The following is a 26,173-nucleotide window of genomic DNA, read 5'->3' on the forward strand; positions in this document are numbered from 1 at the left end:
GTGTGCTTGGATACCAATCTGTGCGCGTGTGTAGAGATGGGACAGTAAAGACACAAGTGAAATGTGATAGTCTCGTCTTCTTCGCGGGGTAAGCTGGAGTTCTGGGAACTACGGCAGAAGCGCGAGTTGCGACGTCATTCAGCAGGAGTGAGCAAGACCAAAGATGGGTGAGAGAGACAGAAATTGAACGTCACGCCAAAGGCCTTGATAGCATAGCACAACATAAATACCACGCACAGGGCAATGTAAGCGCACTCACCGCGCTGAAGGGTTCCGGCTACGGCGAAAAAAAAGGCGGTGGCTCGGGCCTGATGGTGCATACAGAGACGGACCGATTGCCGGCGCGATGGCTCTAACGCGCGCCTGAGTCACACAAGCGGCGCATCGGCATGTGTTCTCTTCATTGATCTTCCGCACATCGCTTCGTTTTTATTTGCGCGTGTAACGATGATCTCAACGCATTTCGAGATTACACACAAAAAAAAAAATAAAACAAGGCAACGACAGGTCGCATAACAGAAAGGGAGAAAAAGGAGACAAAAAGGGAGTCCCGCCCGTTTCGCTCTTGACACAGAAGCCAACAACAGACAGAAAACTAGAAAACAAAAAAAAGGGTGCTCACTTACTTCTTTTCGTGCTCCGAAGCTGTAAAAGCGTGACGCGATACGGCTGCTGCGTCTATGTGCGCCTGCTCTTGTTCTTTGTTTTCCACCAGAGAAAAGCGTGCGCGTCCGCATCTGTGCGCGCGCGCGAAGACAACGCATGAAAAGAACAGCAAAGAAAACGGCAGAAATGTTTTTTTTTCGTTTTTTCCTTGTTGTTCAGCGTCACTTCACTCACAAGACAGCGGTGCACGGAAGAGAGCGGCGGGATCACGACGGGCGCTCTCTTCAACAAAAGGAGAGGAACAGTGTATGTACATATATATATATTGGAACAAAGTGGTGAGGCAAGGCCCACCGATGTATTTGCAGGTAGGTACCTGTTTGCGCGAGCGCGGGGCTCGCAGTTACCAGGTAGCGCATACGGAAGTTCCAGTGCGTAAGGGCAGGGGAGCGGCGCAGCCTGAACAGAGTGTCTCACACGCATGGCCGAGAAAGAACACAGACACACCCCAACAAAAAAAAAGAGAGACCACCGCAACAAAAAGTGTGCTACACCAAAAAAAAAGGTGAGAGGGAGCAGAGGCGCAGACATGACACGGAAAAGGCGAAACAAAAACAAATGGGCAGAGGAAAGGGAAGAACGCGCCAGGGGCGCAAGGAATAAAGGACGCGCACAGGCATGCACGACGGCACACACGCATCGCCACAGGCACAAGCGCGCGCAAAGAGAGATATATCGAGTCACAGATGCCTTTTCACTTACGCAACTGTACGCCCATCGTCGAGGTGTTGGATTACTGGGAGGTGGGTGCCGCAACACCGCCGTGAGTCGCCGCTCTCTACACCGACATGGTTGGTAGTTTACATAATGGTGAAAAGAAGAGATGACGTGAAGCAAAAACCAAGCGAAGCACCCAAAACCAAGGACAGAGGCGTTGGCCTATCACCACCCACCGGCGCACATTTTTCGCACTTGCTCCCGCACGCAGCCGCGCTTCTCTCGTCATTCCACAAAACAAAATGATGCTCGAATACTCCTTCATGGACACAAATGCCCTCCCCCACGACGCGAACGGCAGAGCTCGCGCGCCGCGCACCACACCGCCGAGGCGCAAACGATAACCAAAAAGGCAGGCGACAACATCCACAAGCGCAACGAGAAAGGGCTCGCCTCCGCACTGCCTCACATAAGTGCAAGAAACGCCGCGTCACGAACAGAGAAACGCTCCTGATGCGTGAGCGGCAAGGGCAGCACGACGCGGAGGCGCGCTTAAAGGTGGGTCCTCTGTTGCATCACACCAAGCGAGTGGAAGAGGTAGGCTGCTTGGGGGGGGGGCAGTCTCGAGGCACACGCAAAAAAAAAAAAACGCTGCACTGCTCAATACGATTCTAAGTGATGTTCACGTTGGCGCAAGTGGGCCCGCAGCTTCCGGTCGTCGCGCATCAGACTCGTCAGGTAACATGTGTTATTCAGGATGGCAGCGTAGACGCTCTCCGGCAGAAAGCGCGGCATCTGCGCACGACACTTTCCTCTGCTGCGCACAAACGCCGTATTTGTGGGTGTAATGTCGCCTGGCTCCATGAGACTCTCCATCCCTGCGCGTCGAGCCCGCGTCTCGGAGAAGTCGTCCATCAAGTGCGCTCGCGCAGCGGACCGCCGAAGTTGCGCAAACACAGCGGAGGTCATCTCAAAGCGGAGCAGCGACTCGGGCAGCCGGCCGATCATGTGAAAGCTGTAGACGTCCAGCTCGCAGCTGGGAGCTGCAGCGTCATACGACGATTTTTCAGCAGAGCTGAGAAGACATGTGCGGCGCTGAATCGAGCCAAAACGTGCCCGCGCCTCTGCCCTTGCCCCGAACACCTCTCGTACCGCCTTTGGCACAGGACTAAAGGGTCGTTGCTGCACGGCAAGCTCCGCCTCATGCTGTGTAACGACGGCTTCCCAGTACGCCTCCTCCACATCACGACGCACCTTGCGGTAGTTGAGCTCTACCACGGCCTGCACACGCGCGCGGTGGCGCCGGAAGGCACGCTGGATGCGCACCACTCGCCCTTCTAGGAGATGAGCAGCGCAGCGCAGCTTCGTGCGCGGGATGCGTAGCAAGTGAAGAAAGGTGTCAGTGGCTCGTTCGCTGCGACGGTGCCGCCGCCAGTGGACCTTAAGAAGCACGTGTTTGGCCACAATCGCCGTCGCCCGCACCATCTGCTTGTGAAAGCGGTAGAGCTTCCAGATGGGGACGAAGAGAAGCCGCAGAGCGTGGTATGCCGCGAGCTTCTCCGGCCGCGGGGTCGTGGGGCTCACAGCGGTCGCCGACTTCGAGTTGGCCGACAGCTTCAGCTCATCCTCGATGGCAGCGGTGTCCAGCTGCAGCTTCAGCATGCGGCCCGGCTGGATCGGCTGATGCCGCGGCCCTTTCGGAGAGCAGGTGGTGAGCGTGGAGCTTGACAAGCCGCCATCAAAGCCATCGTTGAGCTGCGACGAATCCTCGTCTTTCCCCGTGCCGAGCTTATCCGCTGCGAATGGAACGCCTCGAATGGCGAGCACCTTCGCGGAGTCTGCGGCAGAGACGGTTCGAGGGCGTGCCTTTAGAACGGAATCTTCACTCGTCTTGCACAGCGTGCGCTGTCGACTATGCGAAACAGTTGCACAGATGTCATGAGCGCCGCGCAGGGAGCGAGGCCACGGGACAGAAGTGGGTTCGGTAAAGATGTACTTCGGCACATGTCTTGGTGCGTTGAGCGAAACTCGTCGCGGCCGGCTACTCGCGGTGACGGCCACGTGGTAACTGCGATGATGTAGTGCTGCCGCTGCGACCCCCGACATCGGAGGACGCGGTACCGCCGCCACCTGCGGAAGCGCCGTCGCCGACACAGTGCGCGGCTTCTGCATTGGTAGGATAATAAGCAGCTTAATGGGGGAAGAGAGTGGACAGATATGATGATCTAGGTAAACAGCAAAAAAAAAGGCGCGAGAAAGTCAGGGTGAAAGGCGATGCAAAGAAGGGCAATGAGAAAACAACTTCAAAAAAAGATGTGCACGGGCAGAACGGCGGGTGTGCCGCGATGTGCGCAGGGCTCTAAGTAGCGTCTGTGTACAGGTATTTATTTTTCTTTTCGGAAGCAGTTGGGAGGCGCCTCAAGCCCGTTTACCGACAAAACTGTTTGGCACCACGTCACCAGCAGTCCATAAAGCCCCATGAGGCGGTAAGTAGCAAGCGAAGAAGGGGATGAGGAAAGAAAGAGAACGAGGAGAGGCACTCGAGGCAGCCGACACGCACAGTTGCGTGGATGCCACGTGTAGGTTGCAGGCGCTGCATCAATCAGTAGAGAGTCGCCTTCAAGCTGCATCCATCAACGTCCACATCAGTGCTGCGATAACCCCTTGGCGATGATGAATATATGATCACGTACTCGGGCTGGGCCGTATGCAGCGTTGTGGCATCGCACACCCGCTGCTGCGCAGCGTGGTCAAGGGACTCTCCTTGCTAGACATAATATGTTGGTTTTTGTTGCGCCGGCGAGCCCATGCGTGTCAGGCGTCGGCGCGTTACTCGTTTTTTGTTTTTCTTTACACAAAGAGAAGAACGACAACGACACACGAAACAGGGAGCAAACATGGAGGATGAGAAACAGCGACAACAATACAGATGGTATGGGTGTGTGTCACTGTCGCCAGGTACGAGCAGGTAGGTCGAGAATCACAGCAAACGACCACACCCTCACGTCCTGCCTCGGCATGTCGCTCTCCCTCCCCCTCCCGAATAAAAAAAAAAGAAAGCACCTCCGCCATCCCTCCAGACTCCCTTGCACACAAACAGAGAGATGGTGAGAGGAGGTAGGGGAAGCGGTCAGCAACCGTTTCGACAAGCACCAGAGGTGGAAGCACAGCGCATAAGCACACACACATACACAGGCAGTCAACAAAAACGAAAATGCCAACTCCCCCATTCATCGCATCATCACGGACAGACACACACGCACAGGCCTCTTTCGGGCCCCGCGTCATCCGGGGCCCTCCCACCACTGCTGCTTAAAGAGGCAAGCACAGAAGAGATGATGAGGGAGGCCGTGTGAGTTCGAAAAGAAAAGCGGTCTGTCCCACTCTTGTCGTCACAGATGCTCCACCAACTCATCTGCGTTTCGCCGCCGTTCCCTTCGCACGCTTCTGCGAACGCCACTTCTTCAGAAGGACGTCCGGCGCGTTTTCGTAGCCCCATCGGTGGTGATCCTTCACAAACGCCAACTCATCAGAGATCTGCTTGAACACCTTGGCGAAGTCCACTGGTTGCGCCGACGCTTGCGGCATCTGCTGCATCATCATCGCACTATGGTTTTCCGACTCGACATCCTCGCCGAGCAGCAGCTGGAGCAGGCCCTGGTTGCCGGACATGATGAGAAAGTAGAGGCTGAGGGAGGTGACGTAGTTGCAGTTGAGCACGTCTATCTCGAGCCCGCGCTGCATCATCTCACGAAAGCGATGCGACAATGGAAACGGGAACTTGGCGACCACAAAGCCGGAGAAGAAGTAAGAGACCAGCATCATCATACCAATGTTCGGCACCATCATCATAAACTGGTTCTTTAGCAAACCCATCATGACATTCGGGTCGTTCATCATCTCCATCGGGTTGACAGGATCCACCTCCTTCTTCAACATCCCGTTCAGCATGCGCTCCGCCCGGTGCTTGAAGGACTCGGGTGACAGCGCAGCACCGCCGCTGAGCAGTATGCGGCCGTAGTTTTGAATGTTCACATTGCAGATGCGGGCCATGTTTGGCTTGGAGGGGGAATTCATGAGGATGGTGACGTAGTGGCGCAGCACACCCATGAATAGGACAATCACAATCAAAGGCAGTAGCACCCAGTCCCGGATGCTGGGGTCCAACAGAATGTTTTGCTCAGCCGTCATTGTTCGAGCGCAGTCGGGGGTGCGACAAGAAAAGAAAAGCGATGAGACAAGTACGGCTGGCGCGCCAACCAAAGAAGAGATAAGAGCAGCGAGTAGAACTGCGGCGCCGTGTGTGTGCAACGCGTATGTGGCGGCAGCGTATCTTCGGTGGCGGACCGTGTGGAGTGCCTGTTTTGCGTTCAGATTTGGATGAACAGAAGAACAACGCGATAGAGCCACGAGAGGCACGGAGAGGGAAGCACGTCACCTAAAAGGCACAGCACAAAGACGGCGCGCCAAGACCACGTGTATAGAGCCACTAGAAAGATCGAGAAAGGAGGAAAAAATGAAACCGAGTACCCTTTCAAAAGGGAGCGTGCGCACGCAAGAGAGAGAAGGGGAAGGGGGCGTGTCGGTCGTCAGCGAATTCGTCGGTGGCGAGGAGGGAGGGAGGGAAGCGAGCGGGCGTGTAGAGAATCGGTCGATCGAGCACTGTCTCAGCACCAATGGAAGTGGTGCGTATGAGCGCGTAAGAGCATTGCATCGCTTGTGTGGCGAGCCCACATCGAGGAGTGGAGTTCGACTTCTATGAGAGTTTGAGCAATCGGCTCACGTGGGGCAGCCGCAGCACCCCTTGCTGTAGAACACTACGAGAGCAGGAGAGGGGGTGGGAAATCGACGACGCCAGTGTGGGCGACACATAAGGCTCGCAGGCTTTTAGTTTCGAAAGAAGGGCGGATAGAGAGGAGAGGCTGGGTCGGTCTTGACGGACAGCGCTTCAGACTCCACCACGCATACGAATGGCACAAAGAGACGGCGAAGAGGCAACTAAAGATAAAACGAAGGGCTGCTGCGGAGTGAGGACAGTGTGGCACAAGCACACCAGCACGCAAGCATGAACACGCTTCATATGCAGCAGATCAATAATAAACGGCCCCAGTGTCGGCGTGGGAAGAGGGAGGGCGGCTTAGGGCACCGACACATTGCACACGCAGCAGCTCCCCCTCCATGATGGTGCTCGGTCACACGTTGCCCCATATCCCGATAAAGAAAGCAGCGATGACTACCCGCCGTTCGCCTCCTCCTTCACATCCGGGAAGATCAACTCGGTGAACGATGTGATGCGGTGCGCGTAGCGGTCGGGCGGGATGGTGGAGAGCGTTTTTTGCTTCCACAGCAGTGACTTGAAGAAGTTGGCACCCTTTTTCTTCAACGTGTACGTGGTGAGAACGTCGATTACGCCGATGTAGTACACCTCCTGATCGTCAAAGCTGCGCACGCCGTTGGCAAACTCTGGAAACGTTGTTAGCGTCGTCCTCGTGCCGAACGGGTGATTGTCTTGTGCAAGAGTGGCGGGCCTCACCTCGGCCGACGTCGATACAGGTGCGACGCCGGAAGAGGATGCCACATTCGTGTTCTCAATACCGTACCGCTTCTCTGGCGGTCGCGTCTTGTCATCCTGGTAGGCGACGCCGATGAGCAGAGAGTAGTCCATCATGCCCGCATTTTTGAGAAAGTCATAGTCGCGCAGCAGTTCCTCCACAAGTCGCTTACGTGCGGTGCGTGGCGCCCAAAAGAGCCGCGTGAGGTCTTTGTCGTGCAGCGTGGGCAGTCCTTGCGCGCCCTCGGTTCCCCGCACCACGACCGCGCTCTCCCTGCCGGGGTGCTGCTGCGACGCATCGATTGCTGGGTTGGCAAGAACGTGGGGGTTTTTACGGGTTTTCGTGACATGCGGATCGGGCTCGTAGCCGCTGCGGATGAGGTGTGGGTAGTGGAGGTGCTTGCCATTCTTTGGAACGCGGCCCTTGATGTCCCACTTTTCGTGCAGCACGGAGGCGGCGCCGAAGACGTCGTTGAAGCACAAGATGTACCCCTCCTCGTTCCGCACCGAAACCTTCAGAAGCATGTAAAAGCGCATAAGGAGACTGCTGGGGTGGGCGGTGATGTGTAGCGTGTAGGCACGCAGCACACGAAGCAAAGCGCGGACCTCCTCCACTGAGATTGTCTTGCACATGAACAGCATGGTCTTTGATTTGAGGAAGAACGCTTGAGAGCGGCCCTCACCCATCTCCATCTTTAGGCGGTTCTCCGGCAACGACCACTCGTCTGCGAACTGTGGGTCTGTCACGCCCTTCAGCTGGCGAAGAAAGGAGAACACCTCCGGGGCATACTCGGTGACGCGCACCTTCACGTGCTTTCCCTTGTGGTCCGTGGATGGCACGGTGAGCTGCTGCACCGCGCTGCAGTCCTCTGGCTTGATCGCTTTGGATTGCTCAGCTAGGCTACAGTGAGTACTATGCATCGCCTGCGAGGACAAAGTGGCAGCTTCGGCCTTCTTCAGCCGCGCTGCTGCCGTCACCCTTAACGCCGCGGCCACCTGCAGCGCCGTGAGGCCACGGCCGCTCGTCGCAGTACCGCCGACTTGCCCCATGAGGATCTGCCGGGGATGGCGACTCGTTGAAGTGCACGCGAGCTTGGATTAGTGAACCCAAGGGTGAGGGGGAGAAAACGCGCCGTTGGGGTACTTGACGGCAAGCACCTCTCGAGCTTTGTTGTGAGTGTGTGTGCGACTGCGGCCTTCCAGCGGCACACTCATGGGGTAAGGTCATACAAGTCAAAAGCGGCTGAAAGTCATCAGGGAAGTACAGGCAGGCGAGTCAGGACAGACAAGATTGGAAGCGATGAAGCTCCCTCCACCTGAAACGAGTACGGCGCATTGGCCCTCCTCACCTGTCAACGCATCGTGTGCGCGCCGACGGCTGCAACACATCAGGCTGCAGTGCGGCAACACGGTGACCCTTTGACAGATCGCCTATTCCACCGTCGAGGGGCAAGATAAGGAGCCGATGCGCCTCTACCTCGATCCTCGTTGGGGTCTCTTTTTCTTCGCTTATTGCATAGTCGCAACCGTAGCCGCACATGGATACACAGAGACACACAATCGCATACACACGCATGCAAAGTCTTGCAATAGGAGATGGCGCACGCCGTTGGGGATCAGCCTTTCCTGTACTTGCGCATGAGTTTCTCCTTCAAGGAGAGCTCCTGACCCTGCGAAGAAGGGGGGTTCTGTTGCTGCTGAGTCATTGGCTGCTGCGGATGCGGCTGAGGTGTGCTGGCGAGCGCGCTCGCCTTCTCGGTGTTCGCCTCCTCGCGACGGCGTTTGTGCGACAGGATCTGCTGAAGGATATACGACTCCGCAGCCTGTTGCGACACCGGACCTTGTTGGCCTGAATACGAGGAAGCAGAGGGCTGCTGTGCGGATGACGGCGACGGGCCGACAGTCCTATCTGTTGGCAGGTATGTCTCCGCTGCGGGCGAGGCACCCGCCTGAGCGCCGGTGCCGAAGATTTTTGCCTTCATGGCGCGGCGCCGCTGCTCACGCCAATCCTCCGGGTTAGCGCACAGCTTCAAAAGCTGCGGATGGACATTCGACAGATCCCCGTCGAAGTCGGACATGCCTACGATAGGCGTAATGTGCAGGGAGGGGGACAGAGAGCGGCGCAAAAAAAAAACTAAATCGCCTGAGGGAAGGGCTGAAGGGGCGACGACTTCCACGTGGCGGAACACTGAGCCGGTCGAATCGGGCCTCGATGAGAAAAAGATGTCGTCCGTGCGCAGTAAGAGAGCGTTGATTGTCAGGCTAACTTTCTGTGCTTTCAAAATCAGCGCTAGGAGAGGGGCCTGCGCGGGGAGTCAGCTGAGCGGATGAGCAGTGCCGCGTCGCACGAGACATGTCAGAGCGGACGCATGTACGGTTCAGTCGATGTATGATGGGTGGTAGTGGAGGCAGAAGGAGAGAGGAGTCGAGAGATGGAAGAAGCATGCTTGCGATCGCAGACATTAAAGAGGGAATCAAGATAGCATCTTCATTCAACAAGCAACAAAGTAACATGGCAAGAGTTACAATAAAAAGTAGGTGTCATATGGATCACCTTTTTGCGTGCATGGTCAGTTCGGGATCGCGCGCGAAGCAACGCCTCCGTTTCGATCGAGCGTTGCCCTTTTGAGACGAGGCGGACATAATGCGCTGGCACCGCAAAAAAAAAGCGCTGACGTGTCAGACGTACTCTGTAGCTTACTGAGTCATCCTGCGTCAGCTCGCGACTGCATTCGCAAAGCATACCGTCACCGGTCTTTAAGCTGGGATGTCTTCGCCTTCTTACTACTCTGCTCCGTTGCCGGTACTGTTTTGGGGGGTCTATTGCGAAGACAGTGGTGCTAGGTGGCTTGCACCACATCTCACCGCATCCGTCTACGGCAAGAGCTTGGGCGTGATTCAACTGTGTCACGGCTCACAACTTTCTACAACCTTCGCGGGAACTTACGCGGTTCATTGTAACTATGACAATGGTGTATCTGTGTATGCTCATGAGGGGTGAAGTCACGGAAAGCATGGATAGATTCGAATCATAACAGCCCAGCCGCCGCGCGAAGGGGTGCGCAGTACAGCAAAAAAAACCTGTCGTGGCACTGCACGCACATACACGCACACACGCACAGAAAATCTAGATGCCGCAGAATAACTTTGCCGTGTGCGGAAAGAACACGGCGAAGGACCTAAAGGCATCGTCCACACCACGGCAACGAGCGAAACGCTCCCGCTCTCTCAGTCTGGCACCGCATCCACCCAGAAAGCACAGGCGCGTGTGCGCACACGCACAGCATTCCTCCAAAGCGATCCGCGACCCAGCGAGGACAGGGAAGAGGGGGAGGGAAGCAAGCTTCCGCGCACGGCCTCCTCTACACTTCCTCACCAGCGCGAAAAAAAAAGGTGTTCATTGTAACTATGACAATGGTGTATCTGTGTATGCTCATGAGGGGTGAAGTCACGGAAAGCATGGATAGATTCGAATCATAACAGCCCAGCCGCCGCGCGAAGGGGTGCGCAGTACAGCAAAAAAAACCTGTCGTGGCACTGCACGCACATACACGCACACACGCACAGAAAATCTAGATGCCGCAGAATAACTTTGCCGTGTGCGGAAAGAACACGGCGAAGGACCTAAAGGCATCGTCCACACCACGGCAACGAGCGAAACGCTCCCGCTCTCTCAGTCTGGCACCGCATCCACCCAGAAAGCACAGGCGCGTGTGCGCACACGCACAGCATTCCTCCAAAGCGATCCGCGACCCAGCGAGGACAGGGAAGAGGGGGAGGGAAGCAAGCTTCCGCGCACGGCCTCCTCTACACTTCCTCACCAGCGCGAAAAAAAAAGGTGTTCATTGTAACTATGACAATGGTGTATCTGTGTATGCTCATGAGGGGTGAAGTCACGGAAAGCATGGATAGATTCGAATCATAACAGCCCAGCCGCGGTACGCCGAGGCCTCTGAAGGGGCGGAGGCTGAAGACGCGTGCATCTCGGCGAGAACCGCGTTGTGCGGAAGGCTGAGCCAGAGGCACAGTGACTCCGCTGCGCGGACGTACTCTTGGCAGAAATGCCGTCACTACACAGCGTTGTCACAACTCCTTCGAACACTTAAGAGGCGCCAGCAGGGACAAGTGCACGCACACAGCGTCCGACCAAACGGCAGATCAGTAGAGGTAGACCATAAAAAGGTCAATGTGATGCTTCAGTGAATGAAATCAGCTCAAACAGAACGCATAAATCGGTTGATCATCGTCTCTGTCACCGCCCTTTGAACGCTACACACCCGAACACAAAAAAGTGTGCCACGACTCTTAGCTCTCTCCATATCCGTGTTAGCGGGGCACTCTCCCCTCTTCCCCCGTGACAAAGAAACTCAGCAACGAAGGCAAGTGTGAAAAAGCGCGCAGTCCTTCCCGCAACAGCGCACACAACTGCCACACCTCGCTCACAGTAAACAATCTAGGGCTTATTTTCTGCGAAGCGATCCACTAATGGAAGGCAGCCTCCGCGGTAAGCATCACTCTTCGACGATCCACAGAGTGTCCCCTCTTCCTCCCCCTCCCACTGACTTCCAGCAACATTTGCGCCGCGGTGCAACAAACTTCGACAAAAAAGGCGTGGATACGCCCACTCCGGGCAGGTGTCTCGCTGCCGCAATCACTTGCGCTGGTCATCCATGTGCGCATGTGTATGTGAATGTGTGCTCTTGTGCAACGCTCTATACAAGGCGAGTATCATATACTGAGAGCGTGAAGGAAACGGTGAAGCGAGTACATGGAGAGAGGTGAAGAATGCGTCAGTAGCTCGAAGGATATGGCGTGCCTTAGAGAGTGCTGCAGTGCGTTGTGCGTGTATGGGAGGAGGGGGGGCAGGGCGGCATCCTACGCTCATACAGGTAAGTCGCAGGCCTCAAGTGGGCATCGTATCCATGGAGAAGGCGTGGGCAACGATGATAAAAACTAAAGCAAGAGGCTCTCTGATGGCATATCGTTGCTTTTATGGCGAACGGCATCCCGCGCACTTCTCCTTTTTGGCCACATTACCCTCGCACGAACTCGACCGCAGATCGAGACTGCGCTCGACGTGCGATCCTGTGCGCCGATGCGCAGTTGCTGTACGCGCAATGCTTTTTATGTCGCGGCTCTGCTGAACACACACGCAGGGGTGCATGTATGGGATCGCTGATGCCTCTCTATGCAATACTTGTGCAGCATCAGCGCAGAATACAAACACAGACAAAAACGTCTTTGGCAGACCTGATGTGCAACTCCCTGCTGTGTGCCGTTGCTCTTTTCCTTTCATAGTTGCGGAGAGGCCACGCTCAGTAGCGCGTAAGGGTCATACCAGAGAGGCACCGGCACGGCAGCACCCGGAGCACGAGGCTGCGCGCTCAGAATCTTCTCTAGCCTCTCACGCCACGTCACCTGCGCCTTCTCGGCGTACTCGCGCTTGGAGTTGAGGAAGCGGACAGTATCCTCCTCCAACTTTGTGCACAGTGGCGGCACGCGCAGCTCCACTGGTAGGCGAACAGCGGAGAACACATTGACCCGGGGTACCACCCACCTTTGCATGTCGACGTTGTCACTCAGCACAGCGTGCAGATCGCCGAGCTCGACCTCGGGTCGCCGCCGCTTCAGTGGATTGTCAGCGGTGGTCGTGTCATCAGGGCGCGGGGCCTTGAAAATATAGCGTTGCTCCATCACCAGAAGCACCGCCCCCCACGCCGCCCGCTTCGCCTCCGGGATGAGGGGCAGGGTACGGAGCCACATCAGATCGCGTCTGCGCCGTTGGTTCATATCGGTCTGCCATGCCTGCTGTGAGGTACTGCCCCATGCCGCTACGCGCCACCGCGCGAGCTGCTCGACGAGTTGCATGAGCGGCTCTGCCTCCTCACTCTGGATGAAGTGGGAGGCGAACCGGCGGAATGACAGAAGGCCGCCAAGACGCTCGAAGACTGTCTGAACGCCGCTGCTCGAGGCCGCCAGCACATCCATCAAGATGCACATCTCCTCCGTGTGCTCTGTCATCTCGCACAGCCGTAGCAGGCCAGGCAGCGCCTCCAGTCGGTCATCCGGAAACGCCCGAGACGCTTCTCCGCCCTTCACGTGCGCCAGCACCGACAACCAAAACAGATGCTTCATCTCCGGCGGCATCTGCTTCACACTGGTGGAGGCAAGCGGAGGAGCGGCGGCGGCCGTCACACTGCCGTGCGCAACACCGCCGCCGGCGTGCTTCATGGGAACCTTCACTGGCGGGCGAGGTCCACCGACACCTGGAGCGACGGGCACCTTCACCGAACCTGTGCCGGGCAGCCGCCCCGCGAAAGGCGCCCGAGTCTCTAAAGCCTGCATCGGAGCCGCGGCAGCGGCCAAAGAAGGGCGAGGCGCCACCGCGGCAGGGACGGTCGCCGGCGCGGCGGACGTCGACCCCACCTGCACAGCCTCGATCTTGTACCCCGCGCCGCTCCGGAGGTATGTTTCAACCTTTACGCGACGGTCTGCCACAGAGGGGAAGCGGACATTCGCGGTCGACTGCTCGCCACCGTAACGTGTGCCGCCCTTCACCCAGTCCATGTACTTGGTGTGGTACGTTTGTGATGACAGCATCGTCTCCGGCACGCGGCTCTGAACGATGAGCATCGGCGCGAGCTGGCCGACAAAGGCGTCCCAGAGTGGTTTGAGGGGGCCAGGTTGGAGGCTGTCATACAGAAGCTTCACATTGTCGCAGCAGCAGGCAAAGCAAATCGCCAGCTCGCCCGAGTTCTTCCACGTGAACCGCTGCATCACACGGCCGCTGCGCTGCGCCTGCTGGTACTGCCGTTTGTACTCTTGCCGCACCTCCGTCACAAACATCTCCACCGCGACACGGAAGTAGTCCAGCGTGCGGTGACGCCCATCCGGATAGCGTTTCTTATCGGTGCTCAAGAGAAACAGAACCTTGGCCATGTCCTGCATGTCTCTGAGGGGTGGTAGCGGGATGTACTCCTTGTCTGGCCGCTCGAAGCGCAGCTCGGGATTCAGCTGCACATGCCGCTGCTGTTGTAGCTGCTGCGTAGACGTGGCTCTCTCTGTTGCAGCAGCACTTTGGCGCTGCGGGGGGGACAACGGACGTTCGCTATCAGACGATTCGGAGCCGGAGGAGCTGCCGCTGGCGCTGCTGCTGCTGTCGGAGACACTGCTGCTGGCTTCTTCAGAGTCGGTACTGCTGACGCTCGACGAGCCGCTAGACGCGGCCGACGTCTGCCGGCGCTCCTCGTCAGCAGCCGTGCCCTCGGTGCGTTTGGAGGACATGATAAGACGGCGCTGTGCGACTAGGAAAAGAGGGGGCAACTTGGGGGAGAGGATGGGGGGCTAAGCGACGCCGAGCACTAAAGACGGTGGGCAGTGCACACCTTGGAAGAAGCGCAGCAGCAAGAGCTGAGTTACAAAAGCGGAAAGGGGGGAGTATGGCAGCGCCGATTCCACGCGCGCGGTGTCTGCCCACAGCTCAGAGGCTCTTTGACCTTCAGTGGGTGAACGAGACTGCAGGCCCGCCCATAATCCGCTGCAGCTGATGCGAAGCGGAGCAGGTAGAGGGAGAACAAAAGAAGAAGCAACAGAGGCCACCGAGTGGGCAGATAAGAGGGACTCAGTGACGGGATGCGAAAGAAAAGACGACAAGCGGAGCGAGGAGAAAGAGTGGTGCGCTGCGCAACCCGCACACACTGGTACGGAGAGAGACGTGGGAAACAGGAGGGGCAGGGCTCACTGAGCGTGCCCCTTTCTTTTTCTTCGCGGCGGAGGGTACATCAGGCACCACATTCTAAAAGCCGCATCGAAGCGCTGCTTCTTCCACTGCCATGAGATGCGGGCATACGGCGCCTACCTCGCGCACTGGCGCCGACACGCACTCTCTGATCACGGCATGTTTACTCTTTTTTTTTCGCGTTCCCCCGGTGGAAGCTTTGCGTTCGCGGTAAATCACTCCAGCAGGGGGCAGGCAAGGGCGAACAAGTGAGACGGCAAACAATATCCGGGGACGGCGGGGGAAGAAGTCCGTCTTCTTGTGGCTCGTGATGGCGATAAACCGCATACCTTTCCTTGCGCACGTTGATGACGCGAGTGGCACTCCGAGAGAGGGGGGAGGGTGCGGTGAAGGCGAGATGAGGAAGACAAGAAGCGCACGCGGCAAACCGCACAAGAGTACGAGTGCAACGAAACAGGGGACGAGAAGGCGGCATAACAGACAAACAGCCATCAAACAGACACAAAAAAGGTTCACCACCACCGCAGCGGCGGTGACGTAGCAGAGAGAGCAGACACAGAGGGAGAGTGGGAAAAGAACAAACAAAAAAAAACACAACGGCGAACACACAATCCCGTGGGACATCTCCACATCTGGTGTGAGTGGCACGGGCGTTGGACGTGCCGTCCCCCAGAGCCAGCAGTGCTGCCGAGTGTTCTCGACAGCGAGTCCAAAGAGAGGAAAGGGCACGTACCCCTGTTCGAGTATTCGCAAGAAAGGGGCGCCATACAACTCCACTCACCCAACATCACGGAGGTGCTGGCGAGGCCGGCGAAATGGACGAGGCAGGGGCAACGCCAGCAGCCAGCGTCACGATGCGGTGCTGCAGCCGCGCCTCTCTCGCCGCGAGTGCCTCCTCCAGGAAAGGATGCTTGCCTTCGGCTTCGACAAGACGTTGACAGAGCGCTGGACAGATGATCATCGCTGCAGGAGCCTCTTCAGCGGTAATTGTCCAAACAGACCGCATGCGCGCACCGTCCATTCCTGGTGTTTCCCCCTTCACACCACCGTCGCGAAGCGCGTAGGCATCCAACACCGAAGCGCACAGGCGCTCTGCCCCGTGCGTGAACTCGCCTTGGGTTGACACTGCTGTCGAGGAACGCAGGAGCGCGGCGTGATACAGCATCGCCATCTTCGGCGGTGGCAGCCGAGAAATGAGGGAGGCCGTGTCGGAGTGGTCCATGAGGTGCAGCGCAAACTCGCTCATCAACGGGCGCAACGCGTCGTGTGTCAGAAGCCCCTCAAAGTCCATTTTCGCAGAAGCGGTAGTAGCGTTATAAGCCGGGAAGCAGGCATAGAATACCCTGTATACGTCTTTGTGTCGTCGTCGTCGATGGTGTACGTCCCACAGGGGAGCGTCAGCACAAACGCCGTGAAGCAAAAGAAGAAGAGGGTGTCCCATTTCCGGGAAGGACACAAAAGAGAGGACAGTAACGAAGAGAAAAAGATAGCAGTCGCGCCCGGGCAACGCAGCGGCGCGCGTCGTAGATTTCGAGCGCTGCCTCCTTACCCACAACGGTGAGCATGTCTCCCATGACAAGGAGCTGTAGAGTAATCACCACCGCTCACGGGGCACTCCGCACGGTGATCTGCGCTGAGATTGGATTCAGCTCGAGGAGCGCTGCCAGCAAAGAAAGCTGCCGCCTCAAGTCTGCATGTCGCCTTCGTTAAGAAGAGCGCATCACGGCGTCTGCTCGCCTTCCCTGTCATGCCCAGGCGGGACAAAAAAAAAAATCGAATGTCCAGACTCGCTCAAGCGGACACAATAGCTCCAGGCAACCGAGGAGGATGAATGCACGCACACACGCAAACACCGTGCCCCTTCCTCCACGTAGACAGTCACACACGCGCACATTCTAGTGGCTGTGCGACTCAGTGAGCGCCGCACCCACGCCCACGCCAACCGTCAAAAAGGCTGAGCTGTGAGTACGCGAACGCGACCGTTGAAGGGGTCGTAGGCGGTGATCTTCACGGCCTGCCCCTCAATCGCACGGAGGGCTTCCTCAAATGCAGCAGGGGTCTTCACAACCGTGCGGCCCACGTGAGAGATGATGTGGCCAACGCCCAGCCGATGCGCAGCGGCCACCGATCCGGGCAATACTTCAGCGAGCACCACTCCGTCCTCGACAGCCTCCACCGTGACGCCGAGACGCTCCGCGAGTGTCCTCTGCGATGGCGGTCTCGGCAACGCCGGTGGTGACGATGACGGCCGACTCTTCGCAGTGGCTGATCGCGGCACGTGCAGGTGCGACGGCAGTGGTGACGTGGACTTTGGCGTTTGGCTGCGGTGAGAGGCGCTCCGATTGGACGGCACTAGTTCTTGCTGCGACAACTGCAGAGGAGGGGGCACATTCATGGAGAAGCCCTCGCGAGGCGCTGCGGCTGCGCCGGCATCAGGTGTCCTTGTAGCCGACCCCAGAGTCGCCATGATGCTCTCCAAGTCCTTCAGCCGCTCCTCCAGCGTCTCCATGTCTGACCTGGTGGCCGCCGCCGCCTCTATGCACTTCAGCTGCTCCTGCATGTACTCTACCGTCTTTACGGCCTCGTAGGCATCCGCGAGTGGGGCCACGGCAAGCGCGTCGTGAGCCTGAGCCACAAAGTCAGTGTAGGAGGACGTCAACTGTTGAAGCTGCTGCTGGGTGCTAAAGCTCACCTGATGCAGCTGCCGCACCATGTCGCTCACATCAGCTCTAACCGATGCGGCCAGTTCGCTGCGTATTACCTCCAATTCCTCCTTCGTTTGCGCCACGACACTGCCGCAGACGCGGTCGCGAAACGCCTCCATCTGCTGCTGCGTCTCCACCCGCATCGCCCGCAGCTGCTTGGCGGAGGTGGCGATGGCAATGTCGTTTATGTGCTTCAAATCCTCCGTGTACGTCTGCAGACTGCGCTCAGCGGCGATGAGAACCGTCTCGTGCGACGCGCGCAGCGCGTCGTCGAGGGCCTCGGGGTCCTCCACTTGTTTGTACATGAGTTGGGTACGCCGGTCTGCCGCCTGCCGCTCGCGCGTCTCACCGACCGCCCGGTCAGTGCGGCTGGAAGGGCCAGTGGAAGATGTCGCATGGACACTGCCTGTACCGGTAGCGGCAGCGCCGAACTCGCCTCCATCACCTTTACGCAGCTCTGTCTTGAACAGCTCTGTATCGTTGGCGTGTGCCACGAGAAGAGACAAGACGTCGATCAGGTAGGACGGGCACGTGCCACTGTGGCACAGCACTTCGAACCTGCGGTTCAGCACAGTAGTCATTTCGTTGAAGCGCACCTCTCTCACTTGCCGTGCAGAAGACGAAGTACGGAAATGCGTATGCGCACCGCGACCGAGAACGAAACAAACAAAAAAAAAGCGAAGTGCAGGCGGAAAGACGACACTAAAGGCGATAGACGGCAAAGACCCGCAGCCACACAGAAAAGGCGGACGGATAAGGAAGCGAGAGCAAGAGAAAAGGAATAGTAAGCGCAGAGGGAAAAGGCTGATGGCTCTCTCCAGGGTGTACGGGAAACTTCCTAGTTGAGGAGATGTGCGTGCGTGTGTGTAGGTCTGTACGCAATGACGAAGACACGGAACTGGATAGCAAAAGATTGGAGCATCGGATGAGAACGAAAAAATGTGTGCGTGTCAGCAAAATTAGATCACCTGTCGGTGTGTCCGTGTGTGCGTCTGCCTTTTGTTGTGCTATGACGCACAGGTGGCGAGACTCGGTGCAAGATAGCGTCTACCTCTCGTGCAGGTTAGCCGGCACTCTCTTTCTTACAAATGCGTTGTTTTCCTTCTTTGGTCCCCCTTTCCTTTGAGTGCTCAATTTTCTGTAAGCTTTTTCCTCTGCGCTCCATCGCTACCATAGAGAGGACGTGCGTTCATCGTCCGGATGATGTGCACGTCCGCTCATGAGAGGGAACACATCAGCGTGGAATCGGTGTCCAGCGCACCCCACACTCAGTGGGAAGAGGCCAAGCAGAGTTCCCCCCCATCCCCTCCATATGCCGAACCACCTCCTGGTGGTGATGGGCAAGCACCTACGGCCTACGGGAGCTCAGAGCGATGTATCGCTAGGGATGCCGGCGGCGAGGTCCTGGACGGCGTTGCGTTGGAGTGACTAGCGACAGTGACCACACGGCTGTGTCATCCACATGATGGGCACAAATTCAGCATGTCTCACCCCCCCCCAGCCCTCACACTGCCTCCTGGTGATGGGCAGCCTGAGTGTCAACCCGATGAATATGCCAGGGGTGGCGAACAGCGTCATTGGAGGAGCGGCTGTGAGGCAGCCCGCGAGGCAGGGTGAGGGTAGAGTATGTGGGCCAGGGGCGTGCTCTCCGATGACTAGGTCGGCGCACGACTGTAGCGCACGTGTCTGCAGCTGCTTCGCACCATCGCGATGGGGCCTGTGACAGGGACGGGGTAGAGTGAGTTCATGTGTGGCAGAACAAGCACAGTGAACATTTTGGTTTGCGTATGTCACACACTTGCGCAGAGCAGGAGGCAAGTTGCACAGGCGAAAAAAAAGCGCTCGTGAAGCCGCGCGGCACAGATAAAGAGCGAGAGACGCATTCAGGAAGGATCTCCCTTCGTCGTGGTTCCCCCTGGCAGCCAAAGACTAAAGCAAGAGGAGAGAGAGGAAAAAGAGAAAGCAGAGGCAGGACATCATCACACCTACGCCAAGTCGCCAGCATCCACACGTCCACACCGCATCAACGCTTAGCTGTCTCGCTTCGCCACACAAGCGCGCACGCATGTCGCAAGCTTCGATTTACTCCTGAATAAAGCGGCAGCACTTCTTGTCCCGCAACGCGCTCATGAGGGACGTATAGCGGGCCCGCACTGCCTCTGCCTCCGCCGACGGGATCGACAGGCGCTTCGCTACTAGGGTGAACGGGGTGTTGCGCTCAATCATCATCTCCAGCACAAAGCACATGCCACGCTCCGTCACACCCGTCCCGCTAATGTCGAGGAAGTCGATTTTGCAAGCCTGAGGCAAGAAGCGCAGTGTGTGGACGAGCAATATGAAGGCCGAGTCGTCCAGGAAGGCGTTGTCCGTGGTGTAGATGCGGCGCGCGTTGGTCATGCGGCCATTTGCGATGGCGATGACGACCGGCAGCACCGGCACACACTCGATGTGCAGGTCTGGCGGATTCGAGACGAGGAGGTCGATCAGCATCTTCTTCTCCTTCTCGGTCTCCACCTCACGCGCAAAGAAGCGAAAGAGCTGGTCGATGGAGAACTGCGTCTTGGCGGTGGCCTTCTTAATCCTCTCCAGCCGCTGCGCCTCCTCGATAATCTCCTTGCGCGTCGCCTCGGCCTCCCGCTGAAGCTCCGATACGGTCTTGCGCTCACCGTCACTGTACATGGTTGAACGCCGCCTTTAGGTCTCTCTCCGGTGATCGAAAAATTTAGTACGACAGCACCTGTGCAAAGAAAGCCGTAACGGTGCCGCGTGTGATTTGAAATCTGTGAGTGAGTAGTTAACCTCTTTTCCTGGTGCCACGGCCTGTGTTGGTCGATGAAGTCTGTGTGCAGAGACGAGACTCTGTGGGAAAGTCGGAAAATGCACGTTTGTGAGTGCGCGCGCAGGGCAAAGGCGCGCATGCTTCATGGGGTCAAAGAGGAGGAAGAGACAATGGTTGCAAAATATGCTAACTAGTGCGCCCACAAATATCTGCGCGCGGGAAGCAGGAGTTGGACTTAAACCGATCAAGAGAGTCCCCCGAAAAGTCTTCTCAGGAGCGCATGCCGCATCTTTCCCTCTATCAAAGATGAGGCATACGACGAAGTCCGCCACACATAAAGCCCTATCGCGAGTGACGCGGCCGCATTGATGGCTGGTGTCGCGGCCAAAAGTATTTATTTTTCCGCCCATACATGCCTCCCTCCCTGTTGGCCGTGCTCACTTGTGTGTGTGTGTGTGTATTCTTCGTTGATTGTGCCTCGGTTTTCGCCCGCCGCGCCCCTATCGATGATCGCGCAGAAGAGGGTCTGGGCCTTCCGTCTCTTGTCTCATTTCCTTCCTCCGCCGAAGCCCACTTGTCCTCCTCACCCTACTTCATCTGTGCTCTTCACGATCCCTAACACATTGGCGCGCCCTCGCTTCTGCCCTCTCTGCACACATTATCCGCCGGCGCACATCTAAAGGTGTGTGCGCGGTAGGGGGCAGGTTGCTTCCGATCTAAGCACAGCACAGCACTTTAGTGAGAGGGCGCCGTCACCACCGAGAGATACACATGGCCGATAGGGGGGAGAGCACAAGCACGCATCGGTGATGGCGCACGCGGGGTGCAGGCGAGGTAACGGGGCAAGGCATAGAAGTGAGAGTGAGGCCGAAAGACACCGGCGACGGCGACAGAGAAAAGGGGAGGAAGGCGGGAGTACCAACGCACAAGATACACATATGGACAGAGGAGTTGTAACGACAACGAGAGGCACCCACCAAGCACTGCCCTCACCCGCGTCCGCTCGTGGCCCATGTCGGAAGCGTGCCCTGGCCCACTTAAAAGAAATTCGATTTCACGGAGTTGTACGTGCCCAAGCCGCACACCACGACGCCAAACGCGAGCGTCAGCCATGTCAACGCCATATGTCGCCACCCCACCTCCGCCGTCGTCCAGTAGCCGGAGCGCAGCGCGAAGAGAGCGGGGAGCAAGAAGGAGAGGGACCCGCCGCACACGCCGCCGAGGACGTCGAAAAGGACGCGGATGTTCGGCAAAGCAATACCAATGAGCAGCGCCAGCAGGGCGAGGAGGCCCGCGATGGTTCTGGACAGCCATACCGGCGCGGGGTTCTCCTCCGCATGGTAGCCCATCGCCATGACCACCGAGTCGCGCGTTGGAAAGATCGTCATGGGAAACGCCATCGTGAGGGAGACAACAATGCCGAAGTACGCAAGTTGCGCTGGGCGAGAATCAAGGTGGTTCGAAAAGTTCACCAGCACGTTTGGCTTCACCGAGTCGCCGAAACTCATGGCACCAAAGACGCCGGTGAGAATGTAAATGACGGTGGCCGCGGTCATGGAGCACACCGTGCACACGCACATCCGCTTCACTGAGCGGTCTTTGAGTTCCTCGTAGATCCTTGGTGCCACCGGCTGGCAGCAGTAGCTGAACACAAACGTGGTGAGAGCACCGATCATCCCGGAGTCCCAGCGAGCCAGCGGCGCACGCGGGGGAGTATGCCTCCCGGGGTCCAGCCCCGTGCTGTTTGCGTCCTCTCTTCTGTCCTGCGCAAAGCGATCCACGAGGGCGCCGGCGAGCAGGAAGATGGATACGGTGCCGACGATGGAGGCGTAGCGCAGCGTCTGGACCTTGCGAGCCATCGACAAAGGAAACATAACGAGTGCCCAGAAGAGCACCATGGCGGTGCGGCGATGGACCTTGTGGGACAGACCAACGGCTTCAAAGAGCGGCACGATAAAGTCACCCATCATCACAATGTACATTACAGCCACACCCCAGCAGAAGACGACAATGATCGCGGCCGTCACTTTCTCTGTGATGGGGCCGACAAGATCGATGGCGAGTTCCTCATATGACATGAGCTTCGTCAACGCGCTAACCTTCGCCAGGAGGAACACGCTGTAGATGGTAAGGTTGCAGACGAAAATGAGAGTGAGGGTGCCTGTTACGGTTCCGCAGTGCTGCATCGCATACGGCAACGCGAGCACACCGGCGCCACATGTGGCAGATGCAAGATTAAACGCGCTCGAAATCAAACCACCGCCTTCAGCCATGTAGTAGCGATCGAATAACATCGGCGACACAGTCAGGAGGCGTCGGTCGCGCCGCGTGAGCACGGGAACACTGTTTGCCCGCCGCACGTTGCTGCCGATGGAGCGGTTCAACTCGGTGTCAAAGGCGGCGTGCGAGTGCGACATGCGTAGCCAAGTCCCATGCGGTAGCATGGGGCTCAGCTCATTGAGGTTCGAGTCACCTCCACCCACCATTCCTGCACAGGCGGTTGTGTGCCGGTGGGCGCGCATATGAAAAGAGCGGAAGCGCGGCGTATAAAGAGGTGCTCACAAGTGACGCTGGCGAGATCGGAAGAAATAGGGGAAAAGGAGGAGGGAAAGAGCAGACACCCATCTACAAAGACCAGCGCAACGCACACTGCCAAGGCTGAACAGGAATACAGTGAACGAAGAAAAATAAGGGAGAAAAGTGAGATAAGCAGTGCCGCGCAGAAACTTCGAGTCGACGCAGACAGGCCACAGAGACACAAAGAAGGCAGACACTCAACACTGGATCACCACCGCCCTGTGCGCGTGTCGAAAGCAAGACCGCCCTCAACACTCGAAATTACGGTGCGGGTGAAGCGTGCGATCGCGGTGATGGGAAAGCGAGAGAGACAGAGAGAGCGAGCGAGGCGCTACAAATATGCTGGAAATGGGAGAGAACAAAGAGGGGCAACGACAACAACAGAGGCGAGGAGCAGAGATGAAAGCAACAAAATGAGCGCGAGAGGTGGAGCTGCCAAAGCGAGAGGGAAGCGAACGCCCAAGGTCGGCCTGCCGCGGGGAAGGGCGGGGCGGGGAGAAGGAAGGAGGCTCAGGGAAGACTCACACATGCAATGAGGGCGCCTACAGAGTTGCTTGCACGCGAGAAACGCAGCAAGGGCGCAAGTGCCGTGCCACTCGTGTCTCAGCGTGCAAAAAAAAGATGCGTGTGTCTGCGTGCTCGTGGTGTGCGTGCGAAGCGGTGCAGACAGGTAGGCGCAGAGAGGGAAAAGAGGAGAGCAAACGTGCAAGAGAGAAGTGGCGTGGGTCATAGAGTTCCTATAGCCCCCCTCCTCCCCTTCGCCGCTCCCTCTGAGGAGGCCTAGGTGCGCTCCCCTTGTGTGGTCGCTTCCTTTTGATGTCACCCTTACCGTTGTGCGGCTTTGTTTTCGTATTCTTGCTCTCGCTGTGTTCTTCGCTCCAACCACGAGAAAAGCAAATACGTCTACACGTATGTGTGTATAGGGAGCGCGCGCGCAGCAAGCCGATCACGTGTATGATGAGTGATGGTCAAGTGGCGCTGGTAACTGGGAAGAGAGGAGAGGGTCGGCGAGAGGCGGAGTGAGGCCGCTGCTCGTGTGCCACTTGCGCTGGCCGTGTTTGCGACGCTGACGTTGAAAAACAGCCGAAATCTGTGTGCGTGTGGGGTGGACAATACTGTTAAGTGAGCGGGTGTGCGCACAGCAGATGACGAGAGAGGAGGTGGAAAGGGAGGTGCCACAAAACTACACCGCTTCAATGTGTGCCTCTGTCGGGTTCCGAGAAACGCATCACATTAGGAAAGGAAAGGAAAAAGAAGGGTGCAGACGTCTGGCAGGACTGGGCCATACTCGCAGCCAAGAGAAGCGTGACAGAGCAGGGGCTCGGGAGTTCCAGCACGAGCGGCGCGCGCAGTGATCTTAGCCAACGAATGTGCGTGTTCGGTTTTGTCGGAGAGAGAAGAGCGACAGACCCACATTGGGAGCAGGCGACGCGCTATAGCATGGACGCCACGCCAAAGGGAAAAACCAGCTGACGTTTTCAAAAGGAGCAGCTTTTTTCCGTTACCTTCAGAAGTGCTCCGCCCTGCAGAGATTTCTCTTCTTCTCCACACTCTCTCGCCCCCAGCAGACATAGAAAAGTGCACGCGCGAGACGCGCGCGTCCGCATGCGCCTTCGGCTGTGTCGATTACGTTTCTTGTGGGCATTCCCTTCCCTTTGGTGGTGTGCGGTCACAGTACACGCGCACAAAGATCGTGCGACAGAGACAATATATATGTATGCGTGTCCTGCATGCGTCGCAGGTAGTGGTGCCGTAAGGTGTGGCATAACGTGGTAGTTCCCGGCATCATCAACTACAAAACAACGAAGCATGAACCAGCTCTGGCAGCAGCAGCAGCAGCAGCGGCGACGGGCCGAGAAGAGGATGCGTGCGCCTTCGATTACTTGCTATGGCGCGCCCTCCCCCTCCCCAAACACACAATGAATGCGTAGCAGAGTAGGACATACAGTCTCTTCTCCACCCCTACCTCCAAGTCAGGTATTCACTATACGCTCTGGCACTTCAAGACGACGCACAGCAGCGAAGGGCTCACGCGCGGCGCTCCCGCACTGCGCGCGCTTGCTTCGGCTGCGTGGCACCCGGTTGGGCACCAATGTCCTTGAGGCGCACTCGCAGGTAGTCCAGTTGGATCTTCTCGGACACGCCAAGCTCGTTCCGCACCACTACCGTCGGGTCTTTCAGCAGCAGCGTCCACTCGTCATCCACCAAGCGGTACACGGGAAAGGCGATGTGGCTGTCCTCAAACGGTGTCTCACCGTCCCGCGACGTTGCAGTCGGCTTTCCAACTGCCCGCTCCTCGACATCGATTCCGCCGCCGTCCTCAGCACTGGCAGGAACGTACAACTCTGAGGCGGTCGAAGTCACCGCAGCGTAGCCACCTCCGCCCACGGAGCTAGGTGGTGGGGTTTGCACGGAGATGTGCGACATTAGAGGCGCATCCGCAACCGCGGTCTGCATTGCCGCGTCGAAAACGCGCCATATCTCCTCTTCCTGGCGCGGTGTCAGGGCAGGCTGGATCTCTGCCAGCGCTGCCGCGAGCGCCAGCCCTGCAATGCTCTGGCGATACATGAGTATCCTCCACGGCGTGTACCTTGATGGGGAGGAGGGCAGGCGACACCCCACACAAGCGAGCAGAGAACAAGCCAACGCCGAGGAAAAAACTGTAACTCGAAAACAAGCTCGACATGTACGGGGTGAGGGGTGTCGAAAGCAGAACAGAGTGCATGTAAAGTAAGGAGGAGCGACAGAGACGGTGGTAGGTACCCAGCAAAGCACAAACTCTCGTGCAGGTGCTGCGCAAGAGAGACAAGGCGCATGATGGTCACTCCTTGAGCAACTTCTGAACGCGCGCAGAGCAGGCAGCACCACCACCATTACTGGCCACGCCTTCGGGTGTGCTTTTCCGTTTCCCCTTGTGAACGAAAAGGGCGAACAGACGACACACGCATCTTAACGTGCAACCGTGCCGCCGCTGGTCCATCAGCCTAAGCGCGCCACCCCACTTTAGAGGAGCAGGAGGAGTCGATGGCAACGATGGTGCACGCCACTCAGCGAGTGCCCAGAAATGGAGGCAAAATTTCGAATGGGCTTGTGTGTCTGTGCGTGTGTACGTGTGCATACGCCATTGCATTATGTCGTGATGCTGCCAACACTCTTTCCCTGCAAAATCCAAAGGGGATTTACGAAAAAAAAAATGCGCATTCCCTATGTGCGTGTGCGCTTGTGCGTTCGCCTCATTCGCTTACGCTGCGGCACGCGCGATACACGAGCAGGGTGTCAAGGAGTGCCCTGCAAGGAGCAACATCCACAACGGCATCAACAAGCACCGGAGTGGCGAGTAAAACAGAGGCGAATCTGGAGAAAGCCACGCACGTACGCGCACACCAGAAGAGAAGCAGGACAGCCAGCAGAGAGAAGAAAAGGAAAGCGTTTCGCGCTGATACTCACACGCACGCGCAAAACACGCACACACAGAGACACATATGTGCATGTGCGAAGAC

At 57.6% G+C, this 26,173-nt stretch overlaps 9 protein-coding genes across 9 annotated transcripts; all 9 read right to left on the reverse strand.

Moving 5' to 3' along the window:
• Window positions 1–1,983: 1,983 nt before the first annotated feature.
• On the reverse strand, window positions 1,984–3,495 carry LINJ_36_0380 (conserved hypothetical protein; the record flags this gene model as incomplete). Its single annotated transcript, XM_001469534.1, has 1 exon — window positions 1,984–3,495. One exon carries the CDS (start codon window positions 3,493–3,495, stop codon window positions 1,984–1,986), a length of 1,512 nt encoding a protein of 503 aa, XP_001469571.1.
• A 1,239-nt stretch (window positions 3,496–4,734) lies between these two features.
• Window positions 4,735–5,514, reverse strand: LINJ_36_0390 (conserved hypothetical protein; the record flags this gene model as incomplete). Its single annotated transcript, XM_001469533.1, has 1 exon — window positions 4,735–5,514. One exon carries the CDS (start codon window positions 5,512–5,514, stop codon window positions 4,735–4,737), a length of 780 nt encoding a protein of 259 aa, XP_001469570.1.
• Window positions 5,515–6,556: 1,042 nt separating this feature from the next.
• Window positions 6,557–7,924, reverse strand: LINJ_36_0400 (phosphatidylinositol-4-phosphate 5-kinase-like protein; the record flags this gene model as incomplete). The annotated part of the gene is made up of 1 exon (XM_001469532.1): window positions 6,557–7,924. One exon carries the CDS (start codon window positions 7,922–7,924, stop codon window positions 6,557–6,559), a length of 1,368 nt encoding a protein of 455 aa, XP_001469569.1.
• A 566-nt stretch (window positions 7,925–8,490) lies between these two features.
• Window positions 8,491–8,952, reverse strand: LINJ_36_0410 (conserved hypothetical protein; the record flags this gene model as incomplete). The annotated part of the gene is made up of 1 exon (XM_001469531.1): window positions 8,491–8,952. One exon carries the CDS (start codon window positions 8,950–8,952, stop codon window positions 8,491–8,493), a length of 462 nt encoding a protein of 153 aa, XP_001469568.1.
• Window positions 8,953–12,166: 3,214 nt separating this feature from the next.
• Window positions 12,167–14,158, reverse strand: LINJ_36_0420 (conserved hypothetical protein; the record flags this gene model as incomplete). The annotated part of the gene is made up of 1 exon (XM_001469530.1): window positions 12,167–14,158. The coding sequence occupies one exon, from the start codon at window positions 14,156–14,158 to the stop codon at window positions 12,167–12,169; it is 1,992 nt and encodes a 663-aa protein (XP_001469567.1).
• A 2,399-nt stretch (window positions 14,159–16,557) lies between these two features.
• On the reverse strand, window positions 16,558–17,898 carry LINJ_36_0430 (conserved hypothetical protein; the record flags this gene model as incomplete). Its single annotated transcript, XM_001469529.1, has 1 exon — window positions 16,558–17,898. One exon carries the CDS (start codon window positions 17,896–17,898, stop codon window positions 16,558–16,560), a length of 1,341 nt encoding a protein of 446 aa, XP_001469566.1.
• A 1,501-nt stretch (window positions 17,899–19,399) lies between these two features.
• LINJ_36_0440 (conserved hypothetical protein) lies at window positions 19,400–19,996 on the reverse strand (the record flags this gene model as incomplete). Its single annotated transcript, XM_001469528.1, has 1 exon — window positions 19,400–19,996. The coding sequence occupies one exon, from the start codon at window positions 19,994–19,996 to the stop codon at window positions 19,400–19,402; it is 597 nt and encodes a 198-aa protein (XP_001469565.1).
• Window positions 19,997–21,133: 1,137 nt separating this feature from the next.
• Window positions 21,134–22,618, reverse strand: AAT28 (amino acid permease-like protein; the record flags this gene model as incomplete). The annotated part of the gene is made up of 1 exon (XM_001469527.1): window positions 21,134–22,618. The coding sequence occupies one exon, from the start codon at window positions 22,616–22,618 to the stop codon at window positions 21,134–21,136; it is 1,485 nt and encodes a 494-aa protein (XP_001469564.1).
• Window positions 22,619–24,701: 2,083 nt separating this feature from the next.
• LINJ_36_0460 (conserved hypothetical protein) lies at window positions 24,702–25,547 on the reverse strand (the record flags this gene model as incomplete). The annotated part of the gene is made up of 1 exon (XM_001469526.1): window positions 24,702–25,547. The coding sequence occupies one exon, from the start codon at window positions 25,545–25,547 to the stop codon at window positions 24,702–24,704; it is 846 nt and encodes a 281-aa protein (XP_001469563.1).
• Between the last annotated feature and the right edge of the window lie 626 nt (window positions 25,548–26,173).

The sequence above is a fragment of the Leishmania infantum genome, chromosome 36 (genome assembly GCF_000002875.2).
Source record: "Leishmania infantum JPCM5 genome chromosome 36".
NCBI lineage: Eukaryota > Euglenozoa > Kinetoplastea > Trypanosomatida > Trypanosomatidae > Leishmania > Leishmania infantum.